The 15,857-nt window shown below is 40.9% G+C and overlaps 1 protein-coding gene across 1 annotated transcript; it reads right to left on the bottom strand.

The window, feature by feature from the left end:
• Positions 1-5,428: 5,428 nt before the first annotated feature.
• On the bottom strand, positions 5,429-9,444 carry si:dkey-273o13.3. Its single transcript, XM_034177404.1, has 5 exons — positions 9,392-9,444; positions 8,163-8,324; positions 7,980-8,046; positions 7,736-7,840; positions 5,429-6,464 (listed from the first exon to the last, which is right to left on the bottom strand). Coding segments are annotated over exons 1-5 (1,101 nt in total). The 5' UTR covers positions 9,394-9,444; the 3' UTR covers positions 5,429-5,699.
• Positions 9,445-15,857: the final 6,413 nt, after the last annotated feature.

Raw genomic sequence — 15,857 nt, 5'->3', positions numbered from 1 at the left:
AAGAGGAAGTTAAGTGATGTCGCAAGCAGAGCAAGAGAAGCTGATAATAAACAACTGATCAAATGATTAAGATGTGGTAAAATATGAAAATGAATAATAAGGAATGAAAATGTTTGTATATGATCATGTGAATTGTTTTTATGTGAAAGAGAGTTGTAATGAAATGATTGAATATGATTGATGTGATTCTAAAGATATGATTTAGAAAAATGAATTCTCAGAAAAGCTGAAGTGTAAACAGAAAAGAGGAACTTAAGAAATAAGTTACTGGCAAAGGGCTGCAGATGGCTTCCAGTAAGGGAAGGAGAAGGGAGGAGGTTTTGAGTCACCATCGTCCCCATGGTAACCAAGATCATCTGAAGAACGATAAGAGTTCAGCTCATATATAAACTGTAAAACACCAGGAAACGGGGTTATTCTTCCAGGGAGAGGTGCTGTTGTCACTTCTCCCCTGCTACGAGGAGATCACAAGACTTGACCATCTTGTGAGCAGCAACTGGAAATGTGGAGTGAGAGGATTGGAGCCATAAGAGATAATTTGAGAGAGTTTTCAACTCCCACTCAGGCCGTCCAGTCACGGAGTAGCAGAGCATTGGAGAATAATCACTGGCCTTAAGTCTGAGTGAGGAAGTTTCAACGTTTTCTCTCTCAAGGAACATCACAGCATACCAGAATGGATTAGATCAACTTTTGGTTGATTGAAGAAGGAATAAACTCTTATGTGGATTAATTTCCTGAAGGATTACAACATCACACAAGGCTCGTGGTCAGCTAACAACTAATAGCTGATGAAGAGGAAATCAAGTTCATCGAGCTGGGGATTTTAACATCAAAAACCTCCTTCCCTCACTCCTAGAAAAATTGTTAAGAAGTTAATCCAGTCCAGTCAAAGTGAGATCAGACAGCATTATTGAATCAAAAACAAAAATCTCTGCCAATCATTATTCTGATTATATTTGAATTTCTGTTGTGAAATTATCATCATATAACCTATTTTGATTATGTTGTCGGCACTTGCAAAACCTGCAATAAATTTCCAAGCATGCAGTTAAAGTGTTAAGGCTTGGACATTGGATTTATTGATGCTTCTTAAGGTGTAAAAGTTAAAGTTTATTGGGTGTATAACATCAAAAAGTGCTCTAAAAGGTTAGTCTGGTTTTTAATGAAATTAACGCATCCTGGGGACTCGCTGTACGAGTCACTAAATTCAAAATCTAGCAACATTCCAAGAGCCCTGATCCATAAGAGGAGAGCTGCCGTTAACGGGCGTGGCCAGCTCGTATCCTGGTTCCAGAGAAGGCTATTCGACCGGGGTGCGAGATCAGCGTCAGCGGGGTGGACGTCCGGATGGAGGCAGTGAGCGGCTAGACGAATCTCCTCGCCACCAGCTTGAACAGCCTTTGTGCAGCCCTGCCGGGTAATACCCGTGGAGACACGAAGGTCGGACCCCAGAGACGGAGAGCTGGTTTTAGTACACAAACACACTCATCGGAGGGTGAGCGTGTGCCGCGTGTATCTAAAAAATAATAACAGGATCTGACACGTGGCGCCCGAACAGGGACCTGACGAGGTGTAGTCGGGTCTGAGGAAGAATCCTGGCCAAAGGAGAGTCTTTGCCATTGGATAGGTGGAAAGCCCCTGAGTGGATCACCAAAGGAGACAGTGTTGTGGAGAGTGTTGGCTGATGGCCTGTATAGGTCCAGTAACGGCTTGAAACATATCTATTTTCCAGAGGTGTGAAAGTTTGGAGGCGACCACCAGAGGGATGAAGTAAAGACAACAGGAGCAAGTATCCCAGGGAGCTGGGATCAAGGACGAGAAGCAGACGTGTCACTGCTGGATCGTCTGAACTGGGACGAGAAGCAGACAGAGATAGCCTGCTGGATCGTCACGAAACGACGAGGAAGGGAAGCAGGCGAGGGAGCCTGCTGGATCGGATCGTCAAGAGAGTAGGTATGAGAGTATACTGTGCAAAATGGTGATTTACAAGAGAGAATAGGATCATCAACCCGTGAGGTTCCTAAGGGGAGAAGCGGGAAAAGGAGCAGCTGATTTGGAATTAACCTCTGGAATTAGCGCTGAATAGCCAAGTAGTCTGTCACTCATCCCTGACTCAAGGCGCCAAGAGAGGCTTTGAGAGGCAGACGACTCGAGACGACAAGGACCATAGCTGAAGTCAAGGAGACGACAGTGGTGGAATCGACAATCTCAGCAACCGAGAGAATAAAGAGAGGATAATCAGTACGAAACAGTAAGGTTAGTGTTAAAAACAAGCAGTGAAAACATGGCTGAAGAAGAGTCAGGACCTGTAGCAAACCCTGAATTCGAACATGAAGGGGGAAAAGAAGTGGATTTTCGGCCACACAGAGTGGTATTGTATGGACGAGGATATGATACTTGGGCAGAAACAGTTCAAAAATATGTCATAGATCAAAGTGTGGAAACTGATGAAGAATGTTTCAAAGAAGATATGGCAGGAGCATTCCAAGAGCCCTGATCCATAAGAGGAGAGCTGCCGTTAACGGGCGTGGCCGGCTCGTATCCTGGTTCCAGAGAAGGCTATTCGACCGGGGTGCGAGATCAGCGTCAGCGGGGTGGATGTCCGGATGGAGGCAGTGAGCGGCTAGACGAATCTCCTCGCCACCAGCTTGAACAGCCTTTGTGCAGCCCTGCCGGGTAATACCCGTGGAGACACGAAGGTCGGACCCCAGAGACGGAGAGCTGGTTTTAGTACACAAACACACTCATCGGAGGGTGAGCGTGTGCCGTGTGTATCTAAAAAATAATAACAGGATCTGTTATTAGTATTTTAAGCATTTTCAAAAGGTCACTTTGTTTCTGAAGCGAAACATTTAGTGTTTTGAGAATTTAAAACAGCTGTTTTATGAAGCTGCTAGTTCAAGTTTCAAGTTCTCTTAAACAATGAATGGGTTTCTCAAAGAGGAATGGGCAAACCTACCCAAAGATAGGTGCACCAAGCTTAGTGGCATCATACAACCCCTGGCAAAAATTATGGAATCACCGGCCTCGGAGGATGTTCATTCAGTTGTTTAATTTTGTAGAAAAAAAGCAGATCACAGACATTACACAAAACTAAAGTCATTTCATATGGCAACTTTCTGGCTTTAAGAAACACTATAAGAAATCAGGGAAAAAAATTGTGGCAGTCAGTAACGGTTACTTTTTTGGACCAAGCAGAGGGAAAAAATATGGAATCACTCAATTCTGAGGAAAAAATTATGGAATCATGAAAAACAAAAGCACGCTCCAACACATCACTAGTATTTTGTTGCACCACCTCTGGCTTTTATAACAGCTTGCAGTTTCTGAGGCATGGACTTGAGTGACAAACAGTACTCTTCATCAATCTGGCTCCAACTTTCGCTGATTGCTGTTGCCAGATCAGCTTTGCAGGTTGGAGCCTTGTCATGGACCATTTTCTTCAACTTCCACCAAAGATTTTCAATTGGATTAAGATCCGGACTATTTGCAGGCCATGACATTGACCCTATGTGTCTTTTTGCAAGGAATGTTTTCACAGTTTTTGTTCTATGGCAAGATGCATTATCATCTTGGAAAATGATTTCATCATCCCCAAACATCCTTTCAATTGATGGGATAAGAAAAGTGTCCAAAATATCAACGTAAACTTGTGCATTTATTGATGATGTAATGACAGCCATCTCCCCAGTGCCTTTACCTGACATGCAGCCCCATATCATCAATGACTGTGGAAATTTACATGTTCTCTTCAGGCAGTCATCTTTATAAATCTCATTGGAATGGCACCAAACAAAAGTTCCAGCATCATCACCTTGCCCAATGCAGATTCGAGATTCATCACTGAATATGATTTTCATCCAGTCATCCACAGTCCACGATTGCTTTTCCTTAACCCATTGTAACCTTGTTTTTTTTCTGTTTAGGTGTTAATGATGGCTTTCGTTTAGCTTTTCTGTATGTAAATCCCATTTCCTTTAGGCGGTTTCTTACAGTTCGGTCACAGATGTTGACTCCAGTTTCCTCCCATTCGTTCCTCATTTGTTTTGTTGTGCATTTTCAACTTTTGAGACATATTGCTTTAAGTTTTCTGTCTTGACGCTTTTATATCTTCCTTGGTCTACCAGTATGTTTGCCTTTAACAAGCTTCCCATGTTGTTTGTATTTGGTCCAGAGTTTAGACACAGCTGACTGTGAACAACCAACATCTTTTGCAACATTGCGTGATGTTTTACCCTCTTTTAAGAGTTTGATAATCCTCTCCTTTGTTTCAATTGACATCTCTCGTGTTGGAGCCATGATTCATGTCAGTCCACTTGGTGCAACAGCTCTCCAAGGTGTGATCACTCATTTTTAGATGCAGACTAATGAGCAGATCTGATTTGATGCAGGTGTTAGTTTTGGGGATGAAAATTTACAGGGTGATTCCATAATTTATTCCTCAGAATTGAGTGAGTCCATATTTTTTTTCCCTCTGCTTGGTCTAAAAAAGTAACTGTTACTGACTGCCACAATTTTTTTTCCCTGATTTGTTATAGTGTTTCTTAAAGCCAGAAAGTTGCCATTTGAAATGACTAGTTTTGTGTTATGTTGTGATCTGCTTTTTTCTACAAAATTAAACAACTGAATGAATATCCTCCGAGGCCAGTGATTCCATAATTATTGCCAGGGGTTGTATTCAAGAAGACTTGAGGCTTTAATTGCTACCACGGGTGCATCAACAAGGTATTGAGAAAAGGCTGTGAATACGTACATACCAGTGATTTTTTTTTTAATTTGCAAAAATTTCAAAAACATTTCATGTTGTCATTATGGGGTGTTGTGAGTAGAATTCTGAGGGAAAAAATGAATTTACTCCATTTTGGAATAAGGCTGTAACATTAAAAAAAAGTGTGGAAAAGTGAAGCGCTGTGAATAGATTTTGGATACACTGCAACTGGAAATTTTAAGAGTTAAAATACAGTGTTTATTATTCAGTTATTTTTTATTAGATGCTACACAGGAATAATTTATACAACAATGTGAAAATTGTTCAGTTACAAAGCATTTCATCCTAAAGGACAAATATGATGGAAATGTTCTCCATATGTACATATGGAAAACATACAAATACTCTAATACAGCACATTACTCAGGGTATGCTTTGTGATTTAGAGGAACAGGTGAAATCATTATGATTGGACGTGTCCTTTAGTATTATAAATAATGAACAACTACTTTGCAAAACTCATTTTTCAAAAAGACCAGGTAATGAAGTGCTCTAAAATATAACTACAGCTACACATGTTCAAATACAAGTGCTTTTAAATTTTCAGGGTAGAGAAAAGTATATTATTATTATTATATATTATTAGTGCAGCTTATCAGCTGTCACAGAATGCTTTTTACAAAATTATGGAGATTATCTTTTGTACACTGCATCCTGAACACAAGTTCAGCAAAACAATACAAATACCTGTATTTTAAAATGAAATTTCAACCACCTGAAATATTCACAGTTTATAAGTGATTTACTTATTTATTTTAAAGACATGGACAAGAGTTTAACTAAGAATGAAATATTTTTGGAGTGCAGGGATATGGGAATAACAGAACTCCACACTAACTGCTGAATATTTTGGTATAATTTCAGTGGAATAATAAAATGTGTAGTTTATGTGTGATTAATCTGAAATAAAATTGATACTTCAGCACATCTGTCACAGTTGCGTTCGCTCCCTTTGCAACACCTCCTCCATCCAGCCGTATGCCTGGTGGCTGCCGTGACCTTTAACCCCGCTGGGCCGCGGCTCCCTGAGGAAGTGGCTGAGTAGTACCTCGGCACTGCTCTCTGTCTCCGCCACTCTGCTTCCTGTCACATTCCTGCCGCCGCTCACGCTCCAGTGCTGCATGAGCCGCTGATCATCTTCAGCAGTTTCGTCTGCGGGCCGGCGCAGGTCCATCACGGCTTCTGTGCCCCTGAGCTCCTTCTGCATGCGTGCCAGAGGGAGTTCCTCCAGGCTGGCTGAGCGGATCAGGATAGCAGAGCTCAGGTTTGGTCCCGTGGTGATTCTGTAAGGGCCCTTGCCTGTCGTGTTGTCACACAGGTTCTCGCTTTGGGGGACAGACAGGATCTCACTGTGGATGGTGAACTGGAGATGAGGCACCTGCCAGTGGCGAGAAGCGTGACCTCTAACCATTTCTTCACACCACGCCTCCCTGTCGCCTCCTCCTTGGTGCCTCCATACTTGACTTCTGTGTGTTTCGGATTGTATAAATCGTGGGAGTTCTTCTCCCATCTCCGACCAGTCGGATTCCTCCTCCTCCGGAACGGAGCCCAGAGACTCCTCCTGCCCAGCAGCTTTGGGCTCTCCACAGTTCTGAGTGTCCATGAACTGAGCCGGAGGGGGAGTGAGTGGAAGAGCCCCCCGAGGAACATCGTCTGACTGTAAACACTCGTTTGCTTTGTTTGCCATTGTCGTCCCCTAAACACAATAAAAACGTGAATTTTATCAAATGACTCAAAGTACAATTACCTATAAAAACTCAAATGAGCAAGATTTATTCCAACATAATGACACTGAAAACAATAAACAGTCTTTTTGCATTATGGTTAAAAAAACAAAACAATAAACCATCATTAGGTTTGATGAGGTTATTTTGATAGATTTTATTAAAACTGGATGTTTTTTGATATTTTCTTTAACATTAACATGTATATTTTAATAGCCAAGTGGCCGCTGTGTGTGCGTACATGCATGGCTTCGATAACGCAAAAACCAGAGAGTTGTTATTTGCCACTTAGTATATTTATGCATTTTGGGTCAAGGATGAATGCTGCGAAAATGTAAAGTTGATAAGACTAATATTTTTGGAGAAATGAGCAACTTTGCCTAACCAATAAACAATGGGAGTTTGGGGGTTTTAAATGTTATTGTGGTTCATGTTATTTTAACAGTGTTGTTAGTGCTATTGATTTGTGTTTTATAGCTCAACTGGTTTACTCAGTTTAGTTAAGTGTTATGTTGCTGTTACCATGAGGTTCACTTTTGGAGTCTCCATGCTGACCATGACAGCTGGGACTGTAGCTGGTTCCACCGAGTTAAATGTTAGGTACCATGAGTGAAATGTGTAGTGCTTTTAATGTCTTCCGCCACGTCTCTGTCAAATTAAAAGCTCCTGCGTACAGCAACTCTAAAATGCCACGAACACTTGTTGACGGCACATTTCTCTGTGCATGATCCAGCATGCAGGTGCCACAACTTTGTTAAATAAATAAAGTTGAGTGTTGAGGGCCTCTGCTGCTGAAGAAAACCAAGGACACACCCATGTGTCACTTGGCCATAAGGGATAGATGGTTACTTTTGAGAGGTGAGGATGGACTGGTTGTCTACCTGGGTGGTTGCCATCCAAGAGGCAGTAGTGGTTCTATACTGTGAAAGATACAGTATTGCATGGAAAGAATGCATGCATACATCTCCTAGTTCAGGGGTGGGCAACTGGTTCCAGAAAGGGCCAAGAGGGTGCAGCTTTTCTTTGCAGCCACTGACTCCACCAGGTGATTTCACTGATTAAATTATTCCATCTGCTCAAAGTGATATTAATCAATAAAATCACCTGGTGGAGTCAGTGGCTGCAAAGAAAACCTGCACCCTCTTGGCCCTTTCTGGAACAAGTTGCCCACCCCTGCACTAGTCTGGTTTTCTGCACCATTCTTGAAGGTACCTGCCTAAAACTCATAGATGAGCTTACTTACATGAACCGTTTGCAAACTGGGGACTGATTTTATATGGGTAAGGTGTTTGGTTAACGCCAATATACGCAGGTTCAGTCTTCTGCGTTCGTCTTCCATATCCTGAACCTGAGAGAGCGCAGAAACCACATATACAGATTATTAACTCAATACTCAAAATGTTTTTATGCATCTTTACTCATATCTCTAATTGAATTTTATATATTTTTTAAATTACATAACGCACACAAAATGCAGCTGATCTCACCGCTGAATGAAGCTTTTGCTCTAAAAGATTATTAGTTTGTTGTGTGGATGAGCAGTTATCATGTAGTCTAAAAAAAAAAAAAAAAGAACAGAGAAAGAGAGATTTTACTGAAAAATTCAATCTGTTGCAGTGTTTAAAAAGCTGACATCACTATGTCAGAAGACCTAAAACAGCATTATTTACATTTTAAACTTTTCTGTGAGGTTGCTCAGTTCCATGCATGTCCTCTGTAGCTCCACCTCCAAAAGCTTTTGGCTGCTTACAAACTCCTCCCTTAAACTCTCCATCCTCCCTGCAGTCTTCAGTAAAGTTTGGTGCAGACCCTCGTTTGGCTCCTGCAGCATCCTGTGAGGAAAAACGCACAAAACCAGAAAGAACAATGGCCAACTGACATCCCGTCTACAGTTAACGTATGCATCAAAGATGTCCTGAAATTTATAACACTGAAATATACAATGGAATTTTTCCTTCTAAACCAATCAACAAACATTTAAACTGGATTTTCTGGTCATTTTTGGAATTACATATAGAGTAGGGTTCAGAATAACAGTGCTATGTGACTAAAAAGACTAATCCAGGTTTTCAGTATATTTCTTATTCTTACATGGGAAACAAGGTACCAGTAGATTCAGTAGATTCTCACAAATCCAACAAGCCCAAGCATTCATGATATGCACACTCTTAAGGCTATGAAATTGGGCTATTAGTAAAAAAAAAAAAGGTAGAAAAGGGGGTGTTCATAATAATAGTAGCATCTGTTGTTGACGCTACAAACTAAAAACTATTATGTTCAAACTGCTTTTTTAGCAATCCTGTGAATCACTAAACTAGTATTTAGTCGTATAACCACAGTTTTTCATGATTTCTTCACATCTGTGAGGCATTAATTTTGTTGGTTTGGAACCAAGATTTTGCTCGTGTACTAGTGTGCTTGGGGTCATTGTCTTGTTGAAACACCCATTTCAAGTGCATGTCCTCTTCAGCATAAGACAACATGACCTCTTCAAGTATTTTGACATATCCAAACTGATCCATGATACCTGGTATGTGATATATAGGCCCAACACCATAGTAGGAGAAACATGCCCATATCATGATGCTTGCACCACCATGCTTCACTGTGATCTGTGGCTTGAATTCAGAGTTTGGGGGTCGTCTCTCAAACTGTCTGTGGCCCTTGGGCCCCAAAAGAACAATTTTACTCTCATCAGTCCACAAAATATTCCTCCATTTCACTTTAGGGTAGTTGATGTGTTCTTTGGCAAATTGTAACCTCTTCTGCACGTCTTTTATTTAATTGGATTTTAAGTTGGATTTTGTCTTTTTTTAAGTTACTGCTTCAATATTTTTGAGTGAATTCATTGGAATGTTCTTGGAATGCTCCTCTGTATTTTTGCATGTGACACACTTACATTATTCTTTCCAGCTCCTTTTCCTGTAGTGAAGAAAAACAAAAAATTTTGAAATATTTCTGATGATACTGCAAGACAATGAGTAAAATCAGTGCTAAGATGTTAATTTGATGACCAGGAGCTTGTGTTTGATTAATAATCTCCCACAATGACGATGTGCACACTGATGTCAGAACCAATAATCCAGCAAATGAGTGGAACATTTTGGAATAATCTGTTAATCGATAATGTAAGACACACAGCGAGAGCTTTGGCAATAATTACGGTGGTCACACTGTGTGTGGGTTTGATTTAATGAATGAGCAGAAACAGACATAACTTATGTAGCGATGATGATGTAGTCTGTTCCTCATCCTGGCTTGAGAGACTGCTGTTGTTCCTCAGGGAGTATAGTTTTCTGGGAAGTGATCCCAGTTGCTTTTCTGAAGGTAAACTGGCACCAGGAAGCCCATTTGAGTGGATGCATTGGTCATCATGGTGACAGCTGGTGTAGTCATGATACTCAGCCATTTGGTGAGAGGAGTAGAGCAGATAACGTGGTTGTGGGTGTGTGCTGTGGTCATCTCTTTGAGTCTGCTGATTTTCACTATGGTTGTTTCCATGGCGATGGTGAAGGTTTGGACTGTGATGATCTTTATTAGGATGCTGAGGGGCTGAACTGTACTGGTCTCCAGGATGATCCTGTTGAGCTTCACCGTGAGGGGCTCCATGGTGGTGCTGATAGCCTCGACTGTGATCGGTTCCACTGACATTCTGTTCAGGTTTACTTTTGGTGTCTCCATGGTGACCATGACAGCTGGGACTGTAGTTGGCTCCACTGAGATTCTGCTGAGGTTCACTTCTGGAGTATCCATGGTGGCGCTGATCAGTGGGACTGTGGTTGGGTCCAGTGAGCTGCTGTTTGACTTCACTGCGAGGGTCTGCATGAGGACTACAAACACCTCGCCTGTGGTGGTTTTCATGGTGATGCTGTTTAACATCATTATGGTGGTCACCATAATGATGCTGATGGGTTGAAATGTTAGATTTTCCATAGTGATGTTGGTGAACGTCTATGTGATTGCCTCTATGGAGATGGTGATGTTTTGGGTTTGGGCGATTTCCACGGTAATGTTGACGGTAATCACCATGGTGGATTTTAGGCTGATGACCTCCATCATGATTGATTGCTGTGTGCTGACCGTGATGAAGTGGTATCACAAATTGATTTTCATCAGCAGTCTTTGAGTGGTGACAGCGATCTGAACTCTGGTGGTCTCCATGGTGATGTATTGGGCTGTGCTGACTTTTATTGTAATGAGTTGGATGGTGACTGTCTCCATGGTGATAAGCATGAGCATGCACATGGTGATGAACAGAGCCATGATTGTCTCCATGATGGTCATAATGGGTCACGTTGTGGTGCTGCTCATGTTTCTGAAACAGACTGATGTCAACTCCACCATGACAGACAGGACAATGACTGTTTCCATGGTGATGAGATGTTTTATGGTGATCACCATGGTGATCAGCGGGATGGCTGTGAGCTCCATAGGAGGACAGACTTTGGCGTTGGCGTTGATGACTTGTGTCTTGGTGGTCTTTGTGCTGATGACAATCAGGTCGTCTGGAGGTGTGACAGTAACCACGGTGACGACGGTGGCAGCAGACATTAATCGATGAATGGGAGTGATGTTTATGAGACAGAGACCACGAGTGACGTCTTTGCGAACAGCTGATGTCGGTGCAGCTTTTCGGCCTGCAATAAATACGATTTGGCGACTCTGAACGATGCCGGTGGTGATGGAACGATTTAGAGCGAGAAACCTTAACAGAGTGTGAGTGCTTGCAGATACGACAGTGTTTGTTGGAGCTAATGAAGTCTGCACTCTCACGACAGTGACTCTGTGGTCCAGGTTTCTCAGCACTGCTTCCTGTTTTCCCGGACTTAAGAGTGGCCTGTCCTGGGCTGGAGGCTCTTTGAGTATCTGTAACCCCAAGAGTGGTGAGTCTCATTGGACTGAGCACCTCTCGAGTGATCTCATTAAGAAAAGCAGAGAACTTCATTTTTTCCTTCATTAAATTAATTCTTGCCTCATTTTTCCTTCTCTCCTGTTCATTTTCATCCATTTCTCTTTCTGCGGGTCTTTTTAGAGACTCCAGCGATTTTGCTTTGCGGAAACTTCCGTCCTTTGCTATAACTCTTGAAATCTTCTCCTTGTTCTTCTCAGCACTCTTGTTTTGGCCAGTGAAAGGTGACCTGCCTCTGTCTCTGTCTTGTCCATCTCCTTTCTGTCCAGGACATTCATCATCTATCAAAGGCTCCATGTCGTCTTCTTCAAAGTATTTGTGTTTCCGGGAAATGTCACCGCAGGACTGGGAATGTTGCGGCTTTGGAAGCGGATGTCTGCCAAAACACTCTCCGCTGTCGTCACAGGACAGCACAGTTGAAGAGGAGGATGCTGATGTGGAGGAAGAGGATGAGGAGGATGCTGATGAAGACGAGGAAGAAACAGAGGACGTTGAGGAACACAAAGAAGTGTCTGAAGCAGAAAGGTGATGAGGGGTTTTCTTGGGACAGCAGGAATGAGAGTGTGTCTGGCCTTCATGCTCATGGTGGTGATTGTGGAAAATGCTTCCATCTGCTGTTGAATTGGTGCTACTGGAACAGAAAAAAGAAGGCAGATATTAACTGCCCTCACAAAGCTGCACATGGAGCTCTGCAGGCTGCAGCCTTAAAAGGGGCCATATGCTCCAAAATTTGTTTTTAAATCAATCTTATAAAGTTGGAGTTCTACATTAACGACACTGCTAGTTATAAACAGGAAATACAAACTTTTGATTGGACATACACATATTGTTTCCCTTTTAAAGCACATTTTGTAAGACTGGTTGAAATGACTATATTAAATAAATATAATACAGCATTTCAGGTTTGTTTGTTTTTTTAAATTGTGACGTACATCTGTGCACATTGAAGCTCACCTGCTGTCAGCAAAACTGAAATAGGTCATTTTAGACTTCTGTGGCATGTCACGGAAGTCCTAATCTGGACTCCTGCTTCTGTGGGACACGCCCACTGATCTTAACACACCTGGTTTCCATTTCAGTTTGTTGAAAATGTTTATAATAAGCTCCAAGTCTTAATTACTATTTATTTATTTGACAGGGACATTGCACAACCAATGTGTTGCACAGACCAGATTTAGCTACAAGCTAATTTTCATCTGTTGTCCCTGGGAAAGAATGATGATTACTAAAGTAATCCTTCCTGCTACATCTCTGGATTGGGATTAATAATAATAATAATAATAATAATAATAAAAAAAACACAAACTTACTTGTGCACTGAATGATGTCCACCACTTTGACTTTTGTGATGGTGCTTCATTTGGTCAGTTTTTCCACGTTTGTTGTAATTTTCTTTAATTTTTGAACACTTCTTTATTCTGTGGTCCTGCATCTGATGGAAGTCCTCAAACTGGGATGTCACAAAGACCTGAAAGAGTAAAAATGTTGCACAACACACACATGCACAAAAACTTGCTCCTACTTTAATTTGCAAAATGCTTAAAAATAAACTGCTTAATTTTTAGCTAATTATTGACAAATTTAGAGAACAAAAATAAATCCCATTAATGATTACAAATACATGCTAAAGAGAACTATGATACAAACAACTATCCAGAATTAATTTTATGCTGCTCCACAATAAAAATAAACAAATGCACAAAATGCATAATCCTGTGAAACTATATAATTAGTGCTGCTAAATACAGCTCTGGAAAGTTGGGGGTCATCATCTTAAAATTAAAAATTAACTGACAATTCATCTTTAGTTAATAATTTAGAGCACAACCAAACAGTAACATTTGTAGATGACTAACATATATAGATTCGCAGTGTACTTACGTAGTCAAAGAGGACGCAGGACTGACAGACAGACGTGTTCACTGATGCTTTGCAACAGAAAAGTGATGAGTGTGTGATGCAACAGTGAGGCACATAAAATCCCTGACAGGCGTCAATATATTTTTCTGTACCACATGATGATCAGAAACCCTGCTGGACCTCTGAGCACAGTGTGATGATGTACTAAAACAACTTTTACTTCAAACAATCTGCATCTTTGTGCTTGCTTTATGCAATACTCAAAAATAAATTTAACATATCCAACATAATGTTGCAACCTGTTTATAAAAAAAAAAAAAAAAAAATCATCCAACTATGTGTGCGCGCGCACACACACACACGTACGTATGTTTCCTCAGCATGTCATTCATAATTACCTCTCAAGCAGACCCAAGTTTTTGCAAAATAATTTCAATTACAATAAATTATACATAGCTTAACAATACATGTCCAAGTTCTACAGCTTGAATTCAAACATTAAAATAACATTACGGGCCTTTAAAATCTTAACAGAAACGCCCAGGACGGCTCGGCCCGGGGATTCACCGAGTGCCCGTCTAGTTTGCCGTCAGTAGTGCAGAATCTGTGCTGCATCATTAAATTAGCAACAAAGCATCACATTATTGATTAGAATGTCCTTAATATGTCAGCTGCTAGACATTCTAATAATTCAGCATGCTGAGAAATGAATTCCAATGAAGTGATGAAGTATTAAACATGTGACCCGAAATCACTTTATTTTCAAAGGACACAGAGAGACAGTCCAAACCACAGATCTGTGGTCAAAGCGTCAGATGTGCTGTCCTGTTTTTAGATTTTGCTGCATTTTTAATCACCGTGGCCTGAGGCAGCTTTCCACCGTCGATGTCATACGGCTCAGATCCGCTGACTACAGTGCTGCAGCTATTTGGCAAAGTCAAAGTGACAACAGCCTGCGAGCGGATCGGACTCAATATTGATATTTATGGTTAACACGAGAACAAAAACAGCAGCAGTATATTATGTATGTGTGTATATATATATACATACATACATATATATATATAAAGTCATCCGTCACCGCCTGTTATTAAATACTGCAGTTTAACAAACTTAACTTGGGCTGTTTTACAACCCCAATTCCAATGAAGTCAGGTGGCTGTGTGAAATTTAAGTAAAAACAGAATACAATGATTTGCAAATCCTCTTCAGCCTATATTCAATTGAATACACCACAAAGATATTTAATGTTCAAACTGATAGACTATTGTTTTTGTGCAAATACTTGCTCATTCTGAAATGGATGCCTGCAACACATTACAAAAAAGCTGGGACAGTGGCAACAAAAGACTGGGAAAGCTGATGAATGCTCAAACACCACCTGTTTGGAACATTCCACAGGTGAACAGGTTAATTGGAAACAAGTGAGTGTCATGATTGGGTATAGAAGGAGCATCCCCAAAAGGCTCAGCTTTTCACAAGCAAAGATGGGGTGAGGATCACCACTCTGTGAACAACTATGTGGAGGAAAAAAAAGAAGAAAAAAAAGAAAAAAAGAGGTCCAACAGTTTAAGAACAATGTTTCTCAACGTTCAATTGCAAGGAATTTAGGGATTCAATCATCTACAGTCCATAATATAGTCAGAAGATTCAGAGAATCTGGAGAACTTTCTACACGTAAGCAGCAAGGTTGAAAACCAACACTGAATGCCCGTGACCTTCGACCCCTCAGGCGGCACTGCATTAAAAACCACCATCATCGTGTAAAGGATCTTACCATGTGGGCTCAGGAACACTTCAGAAAACCATTGTGTTAACAGTTCGACGCTACATCTACAAGTGCAAGTTAAAACTCTACCATGCAAAGCGAAAGCCATACATCAACAACATCCAGAAATGCTACCGCCTTCTCTGGGCCCGAGCTCATTTGAAATGGACAGATGCAAAGTGGAAAAGTATGCTGTGGTCTGATGAGTCCACAATTCAAGTTGTTTTTGGAAATCATGGACGTCGTGTCCTCCAGACAAAAGAGGAAAAAGACCATCAAGCAAAAATGGGAAAGAATTCCACCTACAATCCTTCAACAATTAGTGTCCTCAGTTCCCAAACGCTTATTGAGTGTTGTTAGAAGGAAAGGTGATGTAACACAGTAGTAAACATACCACTGTCGTAGCTTTTTTGAAATGTGTTGCAGGCATCCATTTCAAAATGAGCAAATATTTGCACAAAACAATAAAGTTTATCAGTTTGAACATTAAATATCTTGTCTTTGTGGTGTATTCAATTGAATATAGGTTGAAGAGGATTTGCAAATCATTGTATTGTTTTTATTTACATTTTACACAACATCCCAACTTCAATGGAATTGGGGTTGTACAACTGGGGTCCATAAGTGGTTTTATGAAGTTTTATGAATAAGTTTTACGGTTGAATGACCAACAAAGTTTAGTTTGCCAAAGCCGGATAACTACTACTGGTCTATCAGCAGCAATGGTCATTTGGTTTGATCTCCCCATTTATTTACCAGCACAACTCTAATTATACCAGTTTTTACCAAAATATCTGTCACTTCCATGATGTCTAAATTTGATGGGCT

Source organism: Thalassophryne amazonica, chromosome 9, assembly GCF_902500255.1.
Source record: "Thalassophryne amazonica chromosome 9, fThaAma1.1, whole genome shotgun sequence".
Lineage (NCBI taxonomy): Eukaryota > Metazoa > Chordata > Actinopteri > Batrachoidiformes > Batrachoididae > Thalassophryne > Thalassophryne amazonica.
The sequence above is the reverse complement of the archived record's forward strand: the minus strand, read 5'-3'. Positions and strand labels throughout refer to the sequence as shown.

Excerpts from the sequence above, each read along its gene's own strand:
- si:dkey-273o13.3 (XM_034177404.1), bottom strand. Across the intron at positions 8,047-8,162 it reads CTCACAGAAAAGTTTAAAAT|ACTACATGATAACTGCTCAT; the intron begins GTAAATAATGCT and ends TTTTTTTTTTAG. Across the intron at positions 6,465-7,735 it reads CCAGTTTGCAAACGGTTCAT|GGGACGACAATGGCAAACAA; the intron begins GTAAGTAAGCTC and ends TATTGTGTTTAG.